This window comes from Nelumbo nucifera, chromosome 3 (genome assembly GCF_055504915.1).
Source record: "Nelumbo nucifera cultivar China Antique chromosome 3, China Antique-T2T, whole genome shotgun sequence".
In the NCBI taxonomy this organism is placed as follows: domain Eukaryota; kingdom Viridiplantae; phylum Streptophyta; class Magnoliopsida; order Proteales; family Nelumbonaceae; genus Nelumbo; species Nelumbo nucifera.
Window position 1 is genome coordinate 52,883,069 of NC_142651.1, and position 20,193 is coordinate 52,903,261.

General features: G+C 43.1%; 1 protein-coding gene across 1 annotated transcript in view; it reads right to left on the reverse strand.

The window, feature by feature from the left end:
* Nucleotides 1-20,193, reverse strand: part of LOC104600894 (dolichyl-diphosphooligosaccharide--protein glycosyltransferase subunit 2-like) — a 35,486-nt gene that overhangs the window by 9,481 nt on the left and 5,812 nt on the right. Inside the window, exons 10-13 of the mRNA XM_010264047.3 lie at nucleotides 9,929-9,998; nucleotides 8,275-8,370; nucleotides 8,034-8,120; nucleotides 7,804-7,952 (exon numbers count right to left, since the gene is read on the reverse strand). Coding sequence (XP_010262349.1) covers nucleotides 7,804-7,952; nucleotides 8,034-8,120; nucleotides 8,275-8,370; nucleotides 9,929-9,998 — 402 coding nt within the window. The remainder of the gene's footprint in view (nucleotides 1-7,803; nucleotides 7,953-8,033; nucleotides 8,121-8,274; nucleotides 8,371-9,928; nucleotides 9,999-20,193) is intronic.

Consider the following 20,193-nt stretch of genomic DNA (forward strand, 5'->3'; position numbering starts at 1 on the left):
AGTATTTTCACAAGGTAGGACCTTGTTATCAGTAAGGCTAGCAATGGATAGAGGCTTAGTGGAAGGAGGCTTTGTGGAGAAAGCAAAATGGAGGTCAGCTTTGAGGGTAGAGGCCAAAGATTTTCTCTTTGAAGAAATACGGATCAAAGGAAGAATGGGACTGAAAATAAGAGAACAGAAGAGGGCTACGGTTCTTGTGGAAGGCTCAGACATGATTGTCTGGGTGAAGGAATATGTCTTTGATGCAGCAACTAAAGGGAAACAGACAAAATGGAAAGAAAAGTCCTCAGAGTCAGGTAGGAGGTATGTGATGGAGAACAAGGGGAATGCAAAGGGTGCATTCATATCTCTCACTGAATATTTTTCTAAAGGAAGGAAGCAGATGGTTTTCTTCCCTCGAGGGAAGAATGGAAAGGATGGATAAAGATAGCTAGAATACTAACAAAATTCCTAAATAGAAGGGAACTGGAAAAAAAAGAACTATCGGAAATTGATGAAAGGGAACTAAGACCAGAAACTAGAAGACAGATCATGTATAAGGAAGAGGTACCAGAAAATAAATTTTTAACCATGGCAAACAGTAGGAGGGATCCTTCCTGAATAGCAGATGGAACAACAGGAAAATGGGAAAGAACACTAGTGCTTGAAGCTGGAGGATTGGTGACAGATTGGTGGAAAGTTGCAGAACTACTGAAGCTCAAACTGGAGCTAAGAAGCACCTTCATCTTAACTCCAGTTGATTCTGCTAAGGCAGTATTGGACCCTCTCGAAAACCAGGTAAATGTTAGAGCATGTTGTATCCAAGATGTTCTGGGGACCTTTTCAGTCTATAAATGGTCTTTTTCTTCAAACTCGAAAGTGTTCTTAATGGAAGATAATGTTACTGTCCGAGTGGTTGGGCTGCCATTCCATCTCTGGAATCAAGAAACTGCAAACTCAATTGCTTTGCTGTGTGGAGCTCGCCTTGATGGTGTCTTCTGGGGAGATCTGCGAAGTGCAGCCATTCTACTGGGTGGAGTAAAACCAGAAGATATACCGAGGAAGGTGACTGTAATTGTGGATGAACTGTTCTTACCAGTTTGGTTAGTGTCCTCCATTGAAGCTAACCTTTGGAGGGAGGCAAGGCAGGAGGAAGACGAAAAGGTGGAGGAAATGGAGTTACGTGGCAGCTTGAAGTTGGTTGGAAAAAAGAGACAAGGAAGTTTCACTGAAATGGAAACTCTACCTTTAGGCAGTCCAAAAGATTTGGGTCAGGAGACTATTAGGAGACGTGTGACACAAGGTAAAGGTTTGACAATCAATAGAACCTTTGCTCAGGTAGCTGCTTGTGGCGCCAAACAAAATATTTTGAATGATTCAAATGAAGGAAGGGCAGAGGTATTTGGTAGCCTCAGGAATATGCACGGGAGTCCAACCAGCAGGCCCATCTCTAAATTGTAATTTTGGGCCCAGTAGGCCCGAAAAGTTAAGTGGGCTATGCTTAAAAGACCCAAGAGTGAGGGGGACGCGTGACAACTTAAAGGAGCACGTGACAAGGTTGGCTCCTCAGGTAGACAGTAAAATCCGTCTACCATTGTCTTCCTCAAGCTCTTTCTCTCGTTCGAACAGTTCAGCGAAGGTCTCCAGCTCGTTACAGTGGAGACCCTCAAAGAAGATGCCGCATAAGGAACAGGATCACCGTAACCCCAGGAGTGTGAAGAGCAATGAGGTTTTCGACTCTGGTTCGGAAAGATTGATAGATGATGAAGAACTTTCTGATTCCGATTCAGATTTTGAAGAAACCATTAGCTTGGGAAGTATCGACCTCCAAAAGCCAAGAGATATACTGGAAGAGGGTAGCCTAAACACTGAATTGTTATTCCTAGAGGAGTAGACGGATTCACAAGATTCTGGTAATATCAAAACGCAAAGAAGAGTGAGCCTTAGCAGCGGAGAACAGATCTTTCCCAAATTGGGTATGCTATACAAAAGACAGGTGGAGTTGGGAACACTGAAAGAGGTAAGGCAGAGTGCATCCCGACCAATAAACAAGTCCATCCCATTTGTGCAGCCTAGTCAGGACATCAGGCCAGAGAGACAGGAATCAAACTTGGAGCCTTACCTAAGGAGTCACGCAGAGGGAAAGAGAAGTGAAGTTTCTTTGACTGTAGAGGGTGAGGAAGTATTGGTTGTACCTAGTCTGCTTCCACTGCTGAGTCCGGAAAAGGGGAAGGGCCTAGTCCTGACTCCAAGAATTGATACCCAACAGCCGGTCCACATGCAACCATCTATGCTAATTCCAGGTAAGCCTGTCCATTTGGTTTTAGATACTAACTTGGGTTCTCTGCCTGTAACAAATGTCTTGGAATCCCGACCAAACCAACCAACTGGTAGCAGGGAAGTGGCGATTGATAATGATGGAGTCCGACCAAAGAAGGGAGTTGGGTTGTTAGAAAGGAAACAAGAGGAGTTAGAATGGATTTGGGAGCAGATTTGTGCCCTGCTAGAGGAATATAAACAGAAGGAGGAAATGATAGAGGTGGCTCCAAAAAACCCTGAATCAGAGGCAGGAACCAATAGATTGGGGCAAAAATTAGGAAATAAAGGGCAGAATTGGAAGTCAATGGGAAACAAGGGTAGGAAAAAGAAGAAAAAGTCTGAAGTAGAGAGACTAATAATGGACATTGAAGGGGATATCGAGTTCAGTGGTAGAGGGGAAAGAAAGAAGGGTTCTAAATGAAGGAACACTATATTGGAGGGCTAAATTCTTGAGAGGTAATGAAGATAATAAGCTGGAACGTAAGGGGTTTGGGTAGTGCCAGAAAAAGGAGATCGATTAAGGAGCTACTTAGGAGAGAAAGACCTGATGTTGTGATGTTGCAGGAGACAAAATTAGCTGAACTGGATAGAAGGTGGGTTAGGGAGATCTGGAAAATAAGAGGGGTAAGATAGTGCTTAGCTTCGTCGTGGGGAGCCTCGGGGGGAATAGTAACTTCGTGGAGGGAGGACTTCGAAGAACCAGTAGAGGAGCTAATAGGAAACTTCACTGTATCCCTAAAATTCAGATTGGTGGAAGATGGATTTACTTGGGTGCTAAAAAATGTGTATGGTCCAAATAATCACAGAGAGAGGAGTGAGTTATGGGAGGAGCTTCATGGAATTCAAGGTTTGTGGGAAGGTCCTTGGTGTTTGGGGGGGTGATTTTAATGCAATAAGATTCACAAATGAGTCAAATAATCCTAGGCCATTACAACTAGTATGAGGAAGTTCAATGACTTCATAAATTCCTGTGAGTTACGGGAGCTTCCTTTACTACAGGCTACCTACACTTGGTCCAACTTCCAAGAAAACCCAACATGCTCAAAGCTTGACAGATTCCTATTTAATGAGGGTTGGGAGAGCCACTAGAGAGGTTTGGTGGCTAAGGCCCTACCTAGGATAACCTCTGATCACTACCCTATAGAAGTAGGACAAGAACCTCTTGGTAATGAACCTAGACCATTTAGGTTTGAAAATATGTGGCTGACACACCCGGACTTCTTGCCTAAGGTTAAGGAATGGTGGAGTGAAGAGATGAGAGAAGTGAAATGGGATGGGGTTAGATTCCACAAAAAATTAAAAAGGTTGAGAGGCAAAATAAAAGAATGGAATAAGGTTCAATTTGGAAGAGTGGAGGAGATAAAACTAGATTATTGGTTCAGATTGAGGAGTTAGATGCAAAAGAATCCCAAGGGATGATGGATGAGCAAGACAGAGAAATGAGGAGGAAACTGAAAAAGGAAACTTTGTTAAGGGAGGAGATCTCTTGGAGACAAAAATCCAGACATAAGTGGATCAAGGAAGGGGATGGGAATACCAAATTTTTTCATGCTTTGGCTAATGGGAGAAGGAGGAAAAATTTGATACTAAAGCTTGAGGTTGATGGTGTGGAGATAACCTCTCAAGAGGAGATTGCCAGTAGGATTGTGGATCACTTCAAATCCATCTTTCAAAGACCCTTAGAGAATCGGTTAATAGTAGGGGAGGAGAATTGGCCAACTTTGAACCAAACAGATAAGGGATGGCTGGAAAGAATGATTGAGGAAGAAGAAATTAAACAAGCTGTTTTTTCTATGGATAGGGCTAAGGGACCGGGTCCTGATGGATTTACAATGGCATTTTATCAGGACTGTTGGGACATAGTCAAAGAAGACTTAATTGGAGTATTTAGAGAATTTGAGGATAAAAATTTTGTGAGTCCTGGAATCAATGCCACCTTTATAGCCTTAATTCCCAAAAAGAATGATGCCAGACACCCCAAAGATTTTCGACCAATTAGCCTGGTTACAAGCATCTATAAGATTTTGGCAAAAGTGCTCTCTAGGAGGATCAAAGTAGTTCTCCCCTCTCTCGTTAACCAAGCACAAGAAGCCTTTATACAGGATAGACAAATTACAGATCAGATCCTTATTGCAAACGAGAGTGTGGAAGAGATAAGGAGATCGGGCAAGAAAGGATTTGTTTGCAAACTGAACTTGGAGAAAGCCTATGACTTAGTGGATTGAAATTTCCTGCTGGAGATGTTGAGAAGACGTGGATTTGGGGATAAATGGTGTAATTGGATAAGAGAATGCTTAAACTCTTGTCGTTATTCAGTGTTGGTGAATGGGGTGGTTAAGGACTTTTTTCCAGCCAATAGAGGCTTAAGACAAGGGGATCCACTCTCCCATTTCCTCTTTACACTTGTTGCTGATGTCTTTAGTAGGATGATCTCCAAAGCAAATGAGGAGGGCCAAATAAAGGGATGGAGAATAGGGAGCAGAGGCATTCCAGTAACTCACCTTCAGTTTGCTGATGATATTGTTATTTTCTGTGAAGGGAATGAGTTGAGCAAAGTGGAGAACCTTAAGATTTTAATAAGTACTTTTGAGAGGGTCTCCAACTTGAAGGTAAATTTTGATAAAAGTTGTGTGGCTGGAGTAAACTTGGAGAATAGGGAGATTGAATCCATTGCAAAATGCTTAGGTTGCAATACTTAGGGCTACCCTTAGGAGCCAACCCTAAAGAAAGTAGTTTCTGGGCCCCTATTGTGGAGAAATTTGATAAGCGCTTGGCGGCTTGGAAAAAGAATTACATTTCAATAGGGGGTAGATGACTTTAATTAAGGCTACACTTGCCAACCTTCCAACTTACTTCCTTTCAGTGTTCAGGATTCCTCCAAGGGAGGCTAAGAAACCGGAGAAGAGAAAGAGGGACTTTCTATGGGAACCAGGAGAGGTGAAAAAGGATCACTTGATCAAATGGGAGATAGTTAACAAACCAAAGGAAGAAGGGGGTTTAGGGATAGGGAACATAGTGCTGAAGAATGTAGCCCTTCTAGGGAAGTGGCTATGGAGATGGCCCCGAGAAAGAGAGAGATTATGGCATGAGGTGGTGGCAAGCATTCATGGTTGTGCAAGAAATGGTTGGGATTCCGGGATATCCCGCCGAGCTACCCTTACTACACCTTGGAAGGCTATACATGGTATTCTTCCTCGCTTCCTCAGATTCATCAGGTATGATGCTTGTTCTGGTAATGCTATTCTGTTCTAGGAGGATATTTGGGTGGGTACTCAACCCCTCAAAGATTGTTTCCCCTCACTCTATTCCATTTCCCTTCACAAACATGAGCCAATTACAACTTTTCTCCCGAACCCGTTAACCGCTTATCTTTAAACTGGGACTTTGGGTTTCGTTGAGGGTTAAGGGATGGTGAGTCGAATTGTGTTATTGAGCTAATTCATTTACTAGAATCCGTTTGCTTGGACCCCACTTCTTTTGATCAAAGGGTTTGGACTCCTCTTCCAAAAGGTACTTTTACTTGCTCTTCTTTTCTCCCATTTCCCAAGGATTCCCTGTCAAAGAAGTCTGGGCACGACCTATTCCCCCAAAAATTGTTGTATTCTGCTGGGAAGTCTTCTATGGGAAAATCAATACTTTGGAAAACTTACAGAAAAAGAGACCCTTGCTTTGTCTTTCCCCAAATTGGTGTTCCTTGTGTAAGACCGAGAATGAGGACTGTGTCCATTTATTGATCTCATGTTCCTTTGCTACAGCTATATGGAGGTGGAGCCTTTGTTTATTTGGAGGTAGGTGGTCTATGCCTTCTGATTTAAGCTTGTTATTCAACCCATCTGTCTTTGTTTGGCACACTAGAAGAGGTAAGATCATGTGGAAATGTGTCAGGGCAGCCACTCTGTGGACTCTTTGGGAGGAAAGGAATGCAAGAATTTTCTTAGAGGAGGAAAGAGGGTTAGATGAAATGAAGGATTGTATCCTAACAAGAGCAATCCATTGGCTGAAAACTGTGGATATCTTTGATGACTTCTCCTTTGATGACTTGTGGAGGAATTGGCTAGTAATAGCTAACACTGCAACAAAGAAGGATAGAATTCTATCAAAATGGATTCCGCATTTGGAAGGTGTCATCAAGCTGAACTTTGATGGAAGCAGCCAAGGCAACCTCGGGCCTTCAGGTATAGGGGGTATCCTGAGAAATAAGGACAGCAACATAATTTCCCTATTCTCAGGACCGGTGGGAGTGGGGGATTCCACAAGGGCAGAAATCCTTGCTGCAGTACAAGGAATTCAGATCGCCAACCAGCTTGGGGTGGAGCATCTCCTAGTTGAAGGGGACTCTCAGGTGGTAACAAGGTGGCTCCTAAACTTGGATACCACCATTTGGGGCTACAAAGATCTCATCAAAAAAGTAAAATGGTTAACCAGCAATATGAGAGTTGAGGTAAAATGGGTTAGTAGGTCTGTTAATTCTATGTAAGTTGTTATTAATTTGGAAATCTGTACTTAACTAGCCTAGAGAGGTTGCAACTCGTGCCTTTCCTTGGGGACTTTGTACTATTGTCTATTGCTGATTAATAAAATTATTTCAATTATCAAAAAAAAAGGACTCAAACTCCTAAAATAACTCTAATAACACTTTCTAATCCTACTAAAACTAGCTTATCGTAAAGAAACCAAAATCACTAAAAATAGTAAATTATGATTTGACCATAAATACTAATTATAGGAGTAAATATAAATAGAAAGTCTGCAAATTACCAAAAATAGTAATTTTTTGTTTTTACTAAGAAAGGTGTTTTTTTTAGAAAATTGACATTTAACCCAGTTCCTAACAAATTAAAAGTGACAAAATTCAAGTAACCCAAAAATTATGAAATTTCCATTGAATGACAAATTGAGAAAAAACTGATTTCTTTCTCCATAGATTATTTCCTTGCTTCCATGTATGCATCAACCAATTAGGAAATTAAAACCACACACTTAATATCTAAGAACACACACCAATTTGCACTCCAAAATCTATCTGGAAAAGAAGATTTTGATAGGTAAATCTATAGGGAGCCATGCTCAGTACATTGGAATATTTTTTAAGCTTCAATCATTTTTCCAGCTTAGTTGATGAAAGCATGCTTTGCCCAGACAACATGGACAAAAGTTTCATCATACAATCTGAGCAGTCCTCTAGACATGAAGCCTGCATCCAAGCAGACGAAATCCAACAGATTCATAACTTCAAAGATACATGCCTGTCACTTTGTATCATCTTCCCCAGTTAAGGCAGTACCAAGCAATCACAAAAATCACATCATTTAGAAACATATAACAGTAACTAGACTTCTAAGCACTATAAAAATCTTGATGTCAATCTAATAATTTATACAGTCTCTACTTAATAATGTAACATGTTTCCTATGAGAACAATGAAAATGCAAGACCTTTTAAGGCATAAAGCATCTACGTATGCAGTTCTAGGATAAATTTTAGTTTACAAAACAAAAGCCTTACTTTTGCTTGGTCTCTATGCTTCCAAGATCACCATCCAGGACAGCAATTTCTGCATTGTCAATTCTAATTAATCCTGTAACAAATATTGGTGCTTGAGACTGGCCTCCAGTGGCATAAATTTTATCATGCTCAGGATCATGAAGCACAACCTGCAACATTTACGATGTATATATAGTTCCAAGGATCAAGGCCAAGCAAAGATCAGCTCCCAAATGACAATGAAAAGTTACCTCAAAAATGCATATGTATTTTCCCACATCAACAGTCTTTGGCAAGACAAAGGAATAGACTGAGCTTTCAGGGTCAAACTTGAGTTCCTGCATTGAACAGAAGCCATAAACACCATCACAGATGAAAGTTAATGGGGTATCATATAATTCAAGAATCAACAATAATGCATATGTAGCTAGGACAAGCATTGCAAACTGCATGCACTAACAGAAAACACAGAAAAGATAGGTAATGTTGCACCTGGTTCTCAACAAGAGAGGTATCTCTTGAACCCAATTGCACAAGTTTTACTGTTAGAGGAGGCGATGTGGACCCCAGCACAGTATTGACCTTAACCTGACAAGTACAAAATAGATAAACCAAAAACATGTTAAGATGAAACTGAAGTAGAAGAATTTATCTCAATCAAGTCAAAGCAAACACTGATACTTAATTCTTTTGTTTCTCTTTACATGTGAAAAGAAAAGAGAGAGAGAGAGAGAGAGAATCAAGATAACAATTTTTTTGATAAATTCAAGATAACAAGAAAAAGGTCTCAAAAATCTACATAACTAGAATACCATGCTTAGAAATCAACATATAAAATGTGAAACATTGTAATCAAATGGTTCAGTTCTTCATTCTGGTCAGTTCATCTTTTGGGGATAAATAACAGAAACTTTTATTAATAAAGAGATTAAAAAAGAGGATACATCAGTGAAAACCCTTTTCTTTCTTTTTCTTTTTGGATATAGGTGAAAGGAGTTTAAAGATGAAGAAATGACTGTTTTTAAAATGAAAAAAAAAGAAGATATCATTGATATAAGACTGAAGAAAGACAGGAAAGGTATCCTCTAAAACAAAGCTTTCAGCCCAAAGATACAAAATGATATAAAATGATTCAACATTATCACCGAGCCTTGTCCCAATGAGTTCTTACTGCCTTTCTGGCACAACTAATCTAATTGTCTGTCACCATCCAATTCAATCTAGTGAAATTACACTGAAATAGTTAAGAATTCTTGCTCACTACCTCAATCTAAGGGTGTCAATGGACCGGGTTTGGGTTGGACCCCATCCAAATCAAAACCAATTTGAACAGGTTGGACGGTCCAATAAGACATTGAATTGGACCATCCAGACTTAATGGTCTAAAGTATTTATTAGATTGGATTGGACCCGGCCCATCTGTAATGGATTTATATTGGACTGAGTTGGGTTGAACCAATATTGGATCCATTGACAGAAGATAAGAGTAGAGGTGTCAATGGACCAGGTTTGGGTTGGACGCAATCTGAATTAAAACCAATTTGAACAGGTTGGACAGTCCAATAAGACGTTGAATTGTACCAGTCCAGTCCAAAATATTTATCGGACTGGAGTGGACCTGGTCCATCCGTAATGTTGGACAAATATCCAGTCCATAGAAGCCCTGCCTCAATCCATGTCTTTGTTGGTTTTCCCTTTATTAAAATTTAAAAGCTTTCAACATGCAGAGTCTGGCCACTCAGCCATTTTGACATTGTGACTTAGTTCTTGCTTAAATCAAAGAGAAAATAAGGAGAAACCAAGCAGAACTCCGATCAGACTAGTATATGACTAATGACTGATGATTCCCTGCCACTAATATAAGACTAGTATATGACTAATATAAGACTCTAATAGGTATCTTCATCTCAACCATGGTCACTCTGTATGTTATTTTTTTTTTTGGGTTCCTAAACATTCTGTTCCATAAAACATAGCTAGAATAATTGCAGTCTTGTAAATCTTTTCAACATTAAATCAAAATATCAAGGTAACCAAACAAATATAATGAAATTTTCTTCATAAAGTCTCAATAACAATATTGTACAAGAAGTTGTAATGGAAATGAAAACCTCATAAACAAACACTTAAGGGCAAAAGTGCACACCTTCATCTGGTCCTTCTGAGTCAATGAAAGAACAGTAGCTGGAAGTGATAAAATCAGTGGAATAGCAGCACTGTACCATAAAGGAAATTTCTCGATCAATTTTTAGTCAAGTAGAGAATATAGAAATTAATAACCATTTGTTTGATAGTGTTTCAATGGCTTAAGTTTTTATTTAGATTATATTCAAGAAGTTCATAGTTAAAAAACTAAGAATTACTCTGAACATTAAGCGGTTGGTGTAAGAGACTACAGAGGTATATAGAAAGTCAAAGTTAACTCATTGAAGCATATAATATGCAAGCATAAAGTGACCTTTGGAAGATAGTTTTAAATGACCCATTCCAATAATCAAACAAAGCACAGTTTCAATAATGGAGATAATTGTAATAATGCCATGATAAGTTGAAATGTGAAAAACCAAGGATCTTTTTCAGCTAAAGCAATAGAGTTGCCAAGCTATCCCGGTGTGTGATGAAGATCCTATGGAAAACAACAATCTAGGAAGGTGGTTTCAGCTGCAAGAGGAAGGAGGGCAACAAGACAAGATGGTCAAATGGAATGTCAGAAAAGGGGAGGAAAATAAGACAGAGCAAGGCCAGGCAGATAGGGGGGGGGGGGGGGGGGGGCAAAAAGGAGTAACCCCTCTCTGTTGTACCAAGATGTGCAATGTACTATAAGGGGAATGAATCGGGACAACTTGAGACAGAGCAGGAAGTTGCTGGACAGGGAGCAGCAGCAGGGTATAGAGAGTGATCACAGTGCTGGCCGTGTGACAGGATTGGCTTCTCACCACCCCAAGGAAATGGATAAGGATCAGTTCTCTGAACAGGGAAAGGAAATTGCTAACATCAGTCCTCACTCCTCTCCAGTCTCCACCTTCTCGCCCAAACCCAGGTAACCAAGTGGTCATTTTTTGTTACTGATGAATGCTCAATGTCTTTTGTTCCAAATTCCTGTCTCGGCCCCAATCTGACAGCCAGTGTTTGCAAAGCCACTCTAGCAGGAAGTACACCCATGGAGAAGGGGATGAAGGATAGGAAAGGTTAATGGGGGGAAGTGAATAGGAATAAGCTGGTTTGGGAAATTATTGAAAGGATAATGGGAGAAGTGGAAAAAAATGAATTGCAGAGGAGTGTGATTCCTGGGTTAGAAAAGGAAAAAGATAATGTGTTGGGAGTGAGGAATGAAGGGGAGAGTAGGAGGGAGGTAAACTAAAGGACCCGAATGACCAACAGAGAGGATTCTGTTGCAGAATTTGTGGGTAAATTGGGATGTAAACTTAAGGACCCGAATGACCTAAAAGCATTCTTGCAAAAGAAAAAGGAGGGGAGTAAGACCAAGAAAAGAAAGCTAAGTGAGGTTGAGAGACTGAAAAGGGATGTAGGAGATAGGCAATTTAGTGTCAAGGGTGAGAGAAGGAAAGGGTTAAAATAGGGGGGAGAGGGTGAAGGAAGGGAGCAAAAAAAAAGAGGTTTCATGAGGATTCTTAGCTGGAATGTAAGGGGATTGGGGAGTGCAAGAGAGCTACAATTAAAGAAGTGATTAGGAAATTCAATCCGGATGTAGTGCTTATTCAGGAATCCAAGAAAATGGATTTTGATAGCAGATGGGCAAGAAGTGTATGGAGGACAAAGGGGGATTAGCTGGGTGGCTGCTCCATCCAGGGGATCCTCTGGAGGGATTATGACACTGTGGAAGGAGGATGTGTTGATGGAGATGGAGGAATTAATAGGGAAAGGATGGAGTTATGGGAGGAATTGAGTGATGTTAGGGGCTTGTGGGATGGACCATGGTGTGTGGGAAGGGACTTCGATGTGGTTAGATTTATAGAGGAGACTAACAATCCCAATCAAAGTGTTACTACAAGTCTGAGGAATTTCAACCTATTTGTGGATGCCTTTGAACTCAAGGAGATTCCTTATTCCATAAGACTTTCACTTGGTCTAATCTTCAGTCGAACCCACTTTGTTCCAAATTCGATAGGTTTCTTTTCTCCAAAGACTGGGAAATACATTGGGGCAATTTATCCTCTAGAGCACTCCCAAGGCTTACTTCCGATCATTGGCCCATTGTGATCTACAAGGAGGAAAGGGGAAGAGATGGGCCTACCCCATTCAGATTTGAAAATATGTGGCTATATCACCCGAGATTCACAAAGAGGGCTAGAGAATTGTGGGAACAGTGTCACCCTTCAGTGGAATGGGAAGGTATAGGTTTCACAAAAAGCTCCAATTCTTGAAAGCAAAGATCAAAGAATGGAATCTATTGGGGTTTGGTAGAATTGAGGAAAGAAAGAGTACATTGATGGATCAAATAGAGGCCCTAGATTTGAAAGAAGAAATAGGAGATTTTGGAGAAGAAGACAAGGTACAATGAGGGAGATTGAGGAGGCAGCTAGAGGATTGTGTGCTCAAGGAGGAGATTAGTTGGAGACAAAAATCTCGTTGTAAATGGTTGAAGGAGGGAGACAGAAATACAAGTTATTTTCATGCGGTAGCAAATGGGAGGAGGAGGAAGAATTCTATTTCTAGGTTGGAAGCTGAGGGCTCAGTCCTCACCCACCCGGAGGAGATAGCAGGGGCATTTATAGATCACTTTAAGTCCATCTTTAGGAGACCTTTAGGTGAGAGGGTTTGGCTGGAAGGTTTGGATTGGCCAAGTATTGGGGTTGAGAACAGAGAAGTTGGAAAGGAGGTTTGAAGTGGAGGAGATAAAGGAAGTTGTTTTCTTCATGGAGGGAACAAAAGCTTCGGGCCCAGATAGATTCACAATGGCCTTCTATCAGGATTGCTAGAAAATATTGGGAAAGGATTTAATGCTAGTGTTTGATGAGTTTTATAGGAGGGGAGTGATTAATCTTGGGTTGAACTCCACTTTCATTGCTCTGGAGTCTGGTTCCAAAGAAGAATGATGCCTTACACCCAAAAGATTTCAGACCTATCAGCTTGGTTAATAGTTTGCATAAGATAATTGCAAAGGTGTTGTCTCTAAGACTAAAGATAGTATTGCCTACCACTATTGCACCAAACCAAGGATCCTTTGTGAAGGGGAGGCAAATAACCGATCAGATTCTCATTGCAAATGAAAGTGTGGAGAATTTTAAGAAAGGTAGGAAGAAGGGAGCGGTTTGTAAGTTGGACTTAGAAAAGGCCTATGACTTGGTTGATTGGGCTTTTCTTAAGGAAGTGATGGTAAATTTCGGGTTCTGGGAAAGATGGTGCAAGTGGGTCATGGGATGTGTCAGGAACTGCCACTACTCTGTGTTAGTAAATGGGATAGTGGTGGACTTCTTTCCAGCTTTAAGGGGAATAAGACAAGGAGATCCTCTCTCCCCCTTCTTGTTTACCCTGGTGGCAGATGTTTTAGGAAGATTGATACAAAAAGCTGACTCGAGAGACTTGATAAGAGGGTGGAGACTAGGAAGGGAAGGGGTTCCACTTACTCATCTACAATTTGTAGATGACACAATCCTATTTTGTGAGGGAGGGGAATCAAGATGGATTAGAAATTTGAAACTGGTGATAGAACTCTTTGAACGGATGTCCAACCTTAAGGTGAATTTTGAGAAGAGTTGCATGGTGGGTGTGAACTTGGAGGAGAGGGAGGCTAGGGAGTGTGCAGAATTGCTAGGCTGCTCTGTCTCAAGGTGGCCCCTAAATTACCCAAGCTTACCCCTAAGAGATAATCCTAAGAAAGGCAACTTTTGGAATCTGGTAGTGGAAAGATTTGAGAAAAGACTTGCCTCTTGGAAGAAGAATCATTTGTCTCTTGGGGGTAGGATCACCCTTATTAGGGCTACCCTAGCCAATTTGCCCGTTTATTTCTTGTCTGTGTTCAAGGCTTCAACAAAGGTGTCCAATAGGCCAAAAAAGTTGATGAGAGACTTTCTTTGGGAACTAGGAGAGGAGAGAAGGGATCATATAGTGAGTTGGGAGGTGGTGACTAGAAGCAATAAGTTAGGAGGTCTTGGGATAGGGGATATTAGGTTAAGGAATACGACTTTGCTGGGGAAGTGGTTATGGAGGTTCCCTTTAGAGAAGGAGAAGCTATGGGCTAGGATAGTGGCTAGCATTCATGGGCTTGAGGACAATGGCTGGGATCCTGGAATTCTGGCAAGAACTACGAGTGCTTCACCATGGAAAGCCATTCGTGACTTGCTTCCAGTTTTCTCCCCTCTAATCAAGTATGATCTAAATTCAGGCAACCTTATAAAGTTTTGGGAACAAACTTGGGTGGGGAATATCCCTCTCAAGGACCAATTCCCCTCTTTGTATGTTCTCTCTGATCTAAAAAATATGCCTATTTCCTCCTTCATTGTCCCTTCTACCTCCAGTTCTGGGTTTGGGTGGAATTTAGGTTTGAGAAGGGCTCCAAGGGATACAAATATGGACAGCACCATAACCTTATTGGGTATCCTTGAAAATGTTTTCTTACCCTTCTAAGAAGGATGCCAGAATTTGGATTCCTTCCTCTTCGGGCTGCTTTTCTTATGCCTCCTTTTTCCAAAGCTTAACTCAGCCTTCCGGTTCCATTGGCTCTTCCTTCCCTATAAAAGAGGTTTGGTGTAAGCCTATTCCCCCAAAGGTTGGGAGTTTTTGTTGGGAAGCCTTCCTGGAAAGATTCAACACCGGTGATGTGCTTCAAAGAAAAAGACCCAAGATCTGCTTATCCCCGCACTGGTGCATTCTCTACAAAGCTGATGGAGAGACTGGTTATCACCTTTTAGTTGCTTGCCTTTTTGCCAAAAACAATATGGGAATAGATTTTCTCTCTTTTGGGGAGGAGATGGAACCCCCCCTGTCTGTGCAAACTCTATTTTCTTCATCCTTTTTTAGGTGGCATTTGAGAAGAGGAAGGGCCATGTGGAGGTGCATAAGGGCTGTTGTTTGCTGGACATTGTGGGAAGAAAGGAATTCAAGGATTTTCTCAAATAAGGAGAGGAGTATTGAAACTGTAATAGAGGTATTCACTTAAGGGCAGCACAGTAGTTAAAGACTTCAGATCTTTTTACTGACTTTACTCTGGATGACTTGATGAGAAAATGGAAGGAGATTGCTAATGCTGCTCAGATTAGAATAGGGACTAGTCCTTCTTGGACCCCTCCCCCTAATGGTTTTGTAAAACTGAACTTTGATGGCAGCAGTAGAGGGAACCCAAGACAATCTGGTATTGGGGGAGTCTTCAGGGATGAGAAAGGGGTTATTTCAACTATGTTTTCAGGCCCTATAGGGGTAGGTGACTCCCTCAGGGCTGAGATTTTTGCAATTCTTGAGGGAATACGAAAGGCAAAGGAGTTGAATATAAGGAAACTTGTGGTTGAAGGTGATTCGCAGGTGGTAGTAGGATGGCTACAAGAGGATAAGGCGAGGTTGTGGAACTTCAGCAATGAAAAGAAAAACTACAAGTGGCTAACAAAGGATATGGAAGTGAAGTACAGCTGGGCGAAGAAATCTGCTAACTCTCTTGCAGATGGGTTAGCTAAGCAAGGGGTGGCTTGGGATTCTTTATTTTGGGCAAAGTTGTAATTTCTTTTTATTGCTTTTATGGGGGCTCCTGCCCAACCTGGGGAGTTAAGAAAGTTTATCTCCCCCTCCTTGTATTTAATTCTGTTTATTATTAATGGAAAGTTACTGTTATTGATCAAAAACAAAAAGAAAAGGTTCAAGAGCTCTTTTTCGGCTTTGAGGGACATGAAGTGGAAGGGGACTCCCTAGTAGCAATTGGCTAGATGAGACTACCACCTGATAGCCTACGGTAACTGCAGCAGTACATAAGAGAAGATGAGGTTGCCTGCCACCAGGATAAACAGCTTATTCTTCTAAGATGAATATCTGTTGAGGGCCCGGGATAGGATCTCGTCACGGGTCGGTCCACGGGGAAAACCTCCTGTTTTCCCTTGTTCCTTCTTGCTCTTGATGAACCTATCTTGGCGCCTCTGGTGATTTGTTCAAGAGATCACCAACTCTCCTAACTCACTTCTTCAACTGAATATTTGATATCTCATTCAATAATGGGGTCTCCTTAAATAGGAGATTACAAGAGTCCTAATCAAAGGGAGTCTCCTTGCTGAATAGGGAGACTTTCAGTTCTATCTTGCTAAGGATAAGATAAGCTAATCCTAATCTGATATACTACTAACAAGATAAGATAAGAGATAAGATATAAGCTAATCCTAATCTGATAATCTACTAACAAGATAAGATAAGAGATAAGAACAAGCAAGATGAGCTAATCTAATCTACATAAGGTTGTTGTTGCCGAACTGGATAGGATGAGCATCACTGAATCACTGCTGTTGCTGGCGGTGGGTCAGGTGCCTATTGCTGCCGGCGGCGATGGTACGTCTTCCCGAGGAAGGCGTCCATAACATTACTCCCCTCCTAGACTACGAGCTTGTCCTCAAGCTCGAACTCTGGATATGTGGCTTGGAACTCTGCCAATGGGATCCATGTGGCTTCTATTGATGGTAAATTACACCATTCCACCAAGACTTCAAGGATTCCACGATTGAAACGAGAGCGGGTGATAGCTTTAGGTTGGGGGACCAGCTTGCCATCTTTCAAGGGTGGCAGGGAGGGAACTTGGTCCGGGGGGAACACCTGTAAATGGCTTCAGCAAGGAGATGTGGAAGACATCATGAATCCGGCTGGTCTCAGGCAATTCCAACTGGTAGGCCACACTGCCAATCCGTCGTAGAACCTTGTAGGGCCCATAGAACTTAGGGGCCAGCTTCGGGGCAGCCTTGTGGCGCAAGGAGCGTTGCCGGTAGGGCTGGAGTTTCAACCAAACAAATTGTCCTGGATCGAATGACAGTTCCCGGTGGTGTTTGTCATAGTGAAGTTTCATGCGGAGCTGGGCCTGCTGTAAGCGAAGGCGGACGTCGGCTAGGAGGGCGTCACGTTCTTGTAAGGAGTGATCAATTGCTTCCAAACGAGTAGAACCGGGCTCGTAGGACAGCAAGCGGGGAGGATCCCTGCCATAAACGACGCGAAAGGGAGTCATGCCGAGGGAAGAATGATAGGTTGTGTTGTAGCAGTACTCTGCCCAAGGGAGCCAATCCACCCACCGTCGTGGTTGATCGCCTACTTAACAGCGGAGATACATCTCGATTGTGCGGTTAACCACTTCCGTCTGACCGTCGGTTTGTGGCCGGTAAGCTGATGAGTAAGCCAGGGTGGTGCCGTGTAGCCGGAATAACTCTTTCCAGAAAGCACTAGTGAAAATCGGGTCTCTATCGCTGACGATGGATTCTGGTAACCCATGTAAGCGAAAGACATGTGTAAAGAAGGTGAGGGCAACTGAAGTGGCACTGTACGGGTGTGATAGAGGAATGAAGTGGGCGTATTTAGAGAAGCGGTCGACCACCAAGAAGAGAACTGATTTGCCACCTACCTTGGGTAGGCCCTCAATGAAGTCCATGGAGATGTCGGCCCAGATCTGTGTCGAAATGGAAAGGGGCTGAAGGAGGCCTGCCGGGTGTAGGTTTTCCCATTTGTGTTGTTGGCATGTGGAGCAATTCTGGACAAAATCTCGAATAGAAGTCTTCATACCTCGCCAATGGAAATCAGTCCGGACGCGGTGTAGTGTTTTTTTAATGCCCTCGTGGGTGGAGTTATGGATGCTGGTGATGATGGTGGGAATCAACGGGCAATCTGGTGGAAGATGGACTCGTCCCTTATACAGTACCAACCCGTCTTGAAGTGACCAATTGGGGTCGGCGGTGCCGGACTGGATCTTCTGTAGCAAGAGCGACCATTCCGGGGAATGTGGTGCTGCCTTCTTAATGTCATCAAACAGAGAGATCCGAGGTTGAGAAATGCTACACAGAACCATCGCATCTTCATCTCGCCTAGACAAAGCATCAGCTGCGCGATTTGAGGATCCCACCATATATTCCACCCGGAAGTCAAACCCGAGCAGTTTGCTAACCCAATGCTGCTGAGGGGAAGTGGTGAGACGCTGCTCTAACAGGTATTTGAGGCTGTAATGATCAGTTTTGACGACGAACGACCGCCCCCACAAATATGGCCTCCAGTGCTGGACGGCTCGGGCTAGGCCGATTAGTTCGCGCTCATAGGCTAGAAGCTTCAGGTGCCAGTCGGCCAGTCTGCGGCTGAAGAAAGCAATCGGGTGCCCTTGCTGCTGTAGTACGGCCCCGATTCCCACTCCGGAAGCATCGCACTCGACTGTAAATTCGAGGGCGAAATTAGGTAATTGCAAGACAGGGGTGGAAGACAGGGCATTTCTCAGTGCCAGAAAAGCTTCATCTGCTGCGTCGTCCCACCGGAAGGAATTTTTCTTCAACAGGTTGGTTAACGAGGCTGCCAACACTCCATAGTTCTGTACAAATTTGCGGTAGTAACCCGTTAAACCGAGGAACCCGCGTAAGGCCTTGGCTGATTGAGGTTTGGGCCACTCTTTTATAGCCTGAATCTTGGAACTATCAACTGTCACACCCTGCCCATGGATGACGTGGCCGAGATAAAGAACCTGTTGCTCCCCGAAGGAGCACTTGGACCGTTTCAGGAATAATTTGTGTTGGCGTAGGAGCTCGAAAACGGTCCTCAGATGGTGGACATGCTCTACCCATGATTTGCTGTAAACGAGGATATCATCAAAGAAAACTAAAACAAATTTGCGCAGATGGGGCTGGAATACCTCGTTCATTAGTGACTGAAATGTAGATGGGGCGTTGGAGAGTCCGAACGGCGTGACTAAAAATTCGAAGTGGCCATGGTGGGTGCGAAAAGCAGTCTTCTTCACGTCACCGGGGGCCATGCGAACTTGGAAATATCCACATCTGAGGTCCAACTTAGAGAAATACTGGACACCATGCAACTCGTCCAGTAGTTCGTCCACAACGGGAATAGGGAACTTATCTTTGATCCTCCGGTCATTGAGTTCTTTATAGTCAACACAGAACCTCCACGTTCCATCCTGCTTCGCCACCAACAGAACCGGCAAAGAGAAGGGGGATGACTTTTGCGTATGATTCCTTGGTTCGGCATCTCTGTACATTGCTTCTCTATCTCGTCCTTCTGTAAGTGAGGGTAGCGATAAGGCCGGACAACGACTGGTGCTGAACCCGCAACCAAAGGAATACGATGGTCGCAAGCTCGGGGAGGGGGGAAGCCCTTGGGTTCCTGGAACAGATCTGAAAACTCAGCGAGAAGTTTTTTCATGGCTGTCGGTTCTGTCTAAAGTGCATGGACCTGTGGTGTCCTATCTTTAACCCTACAACCGTGCCATGAAACTTGCTTTCCATTTAGGTGGAAGGTCATGGTGAGTGCGCTGAAGTCCCACAAAATCGGGCCTAGGTTAATTAACCACTTGACCCCGAGAACAATATCGAACCCATCCAATGAGAGTACAAATAAATCAGCAAGAAACAGTTCAGAAGTGACCTGTACCGGCACGTCCTTACAAATTCCTGGACTGTGAACTCTTTCACCATTTGCAACGGCTACCTGTAGTCGTGGTCGAAGCTCCATGTTCACTTATGAAGTTGTGTGTACTCCCTGAATCGACGGAAATGCGCATCGGTTGACCTGCTATCTGTGCCTGTAACTGCATGGTCTGGGAGGTTTTAATGTCGGTGATCGCATGGAGAGAGATCTCTGGCTCGAATATGACTGGTTCTTCTTCCTCCTCTTGTTCATCGATGAGGGAGCAAAAAAGCCTCTTGCATCTATGTCCTGCCGAGTAGAGGTCATCACAGTTGAAACATTGGCCTCTTGCTCGGCGTTCTGCCATTTCTGCCCTGGTCGGACGCTTAATGGGTGGAGCGGCCATGTTACTACCTATACTTGTCACTGGTCTAGGGGCGGCGGTGGTGGGAGATTTCAATTCTCGGCTGGTAGTAGAAGAGGGGGTCGTTGCTGCTGATCTTGGGGGTACCCATGAATTTGGTGGCCGACCCACATTAAAAATTCCGCGGCTGAGCTGCAGTTTGCGCTTGAACGCGCGGGCTAAGTTCATGGTTGTGACCAAATTTGGGGGATTCTGCATCTCAACATCCACCCGCAAGGGTTCTGATAACCCTGTCGTGAACATATCCACTTGCTGGTCGGGTCGCACGGAGGATGCCCTCGCGAGGAGGGTTTGGAACTATCGTTGATATTCAGCCACTGTGCCGGTCTGTTTAAGGTTAATCAGCTCACCCAGTGGGTTGCTGGTCAATGGGGGTCCGAACCTAAGAAGGCAATAGGGCTTAAACTGGGGCCAACTGAGCCCGGGTTCTTCTTGCTCTAACCGATAAAACCAAA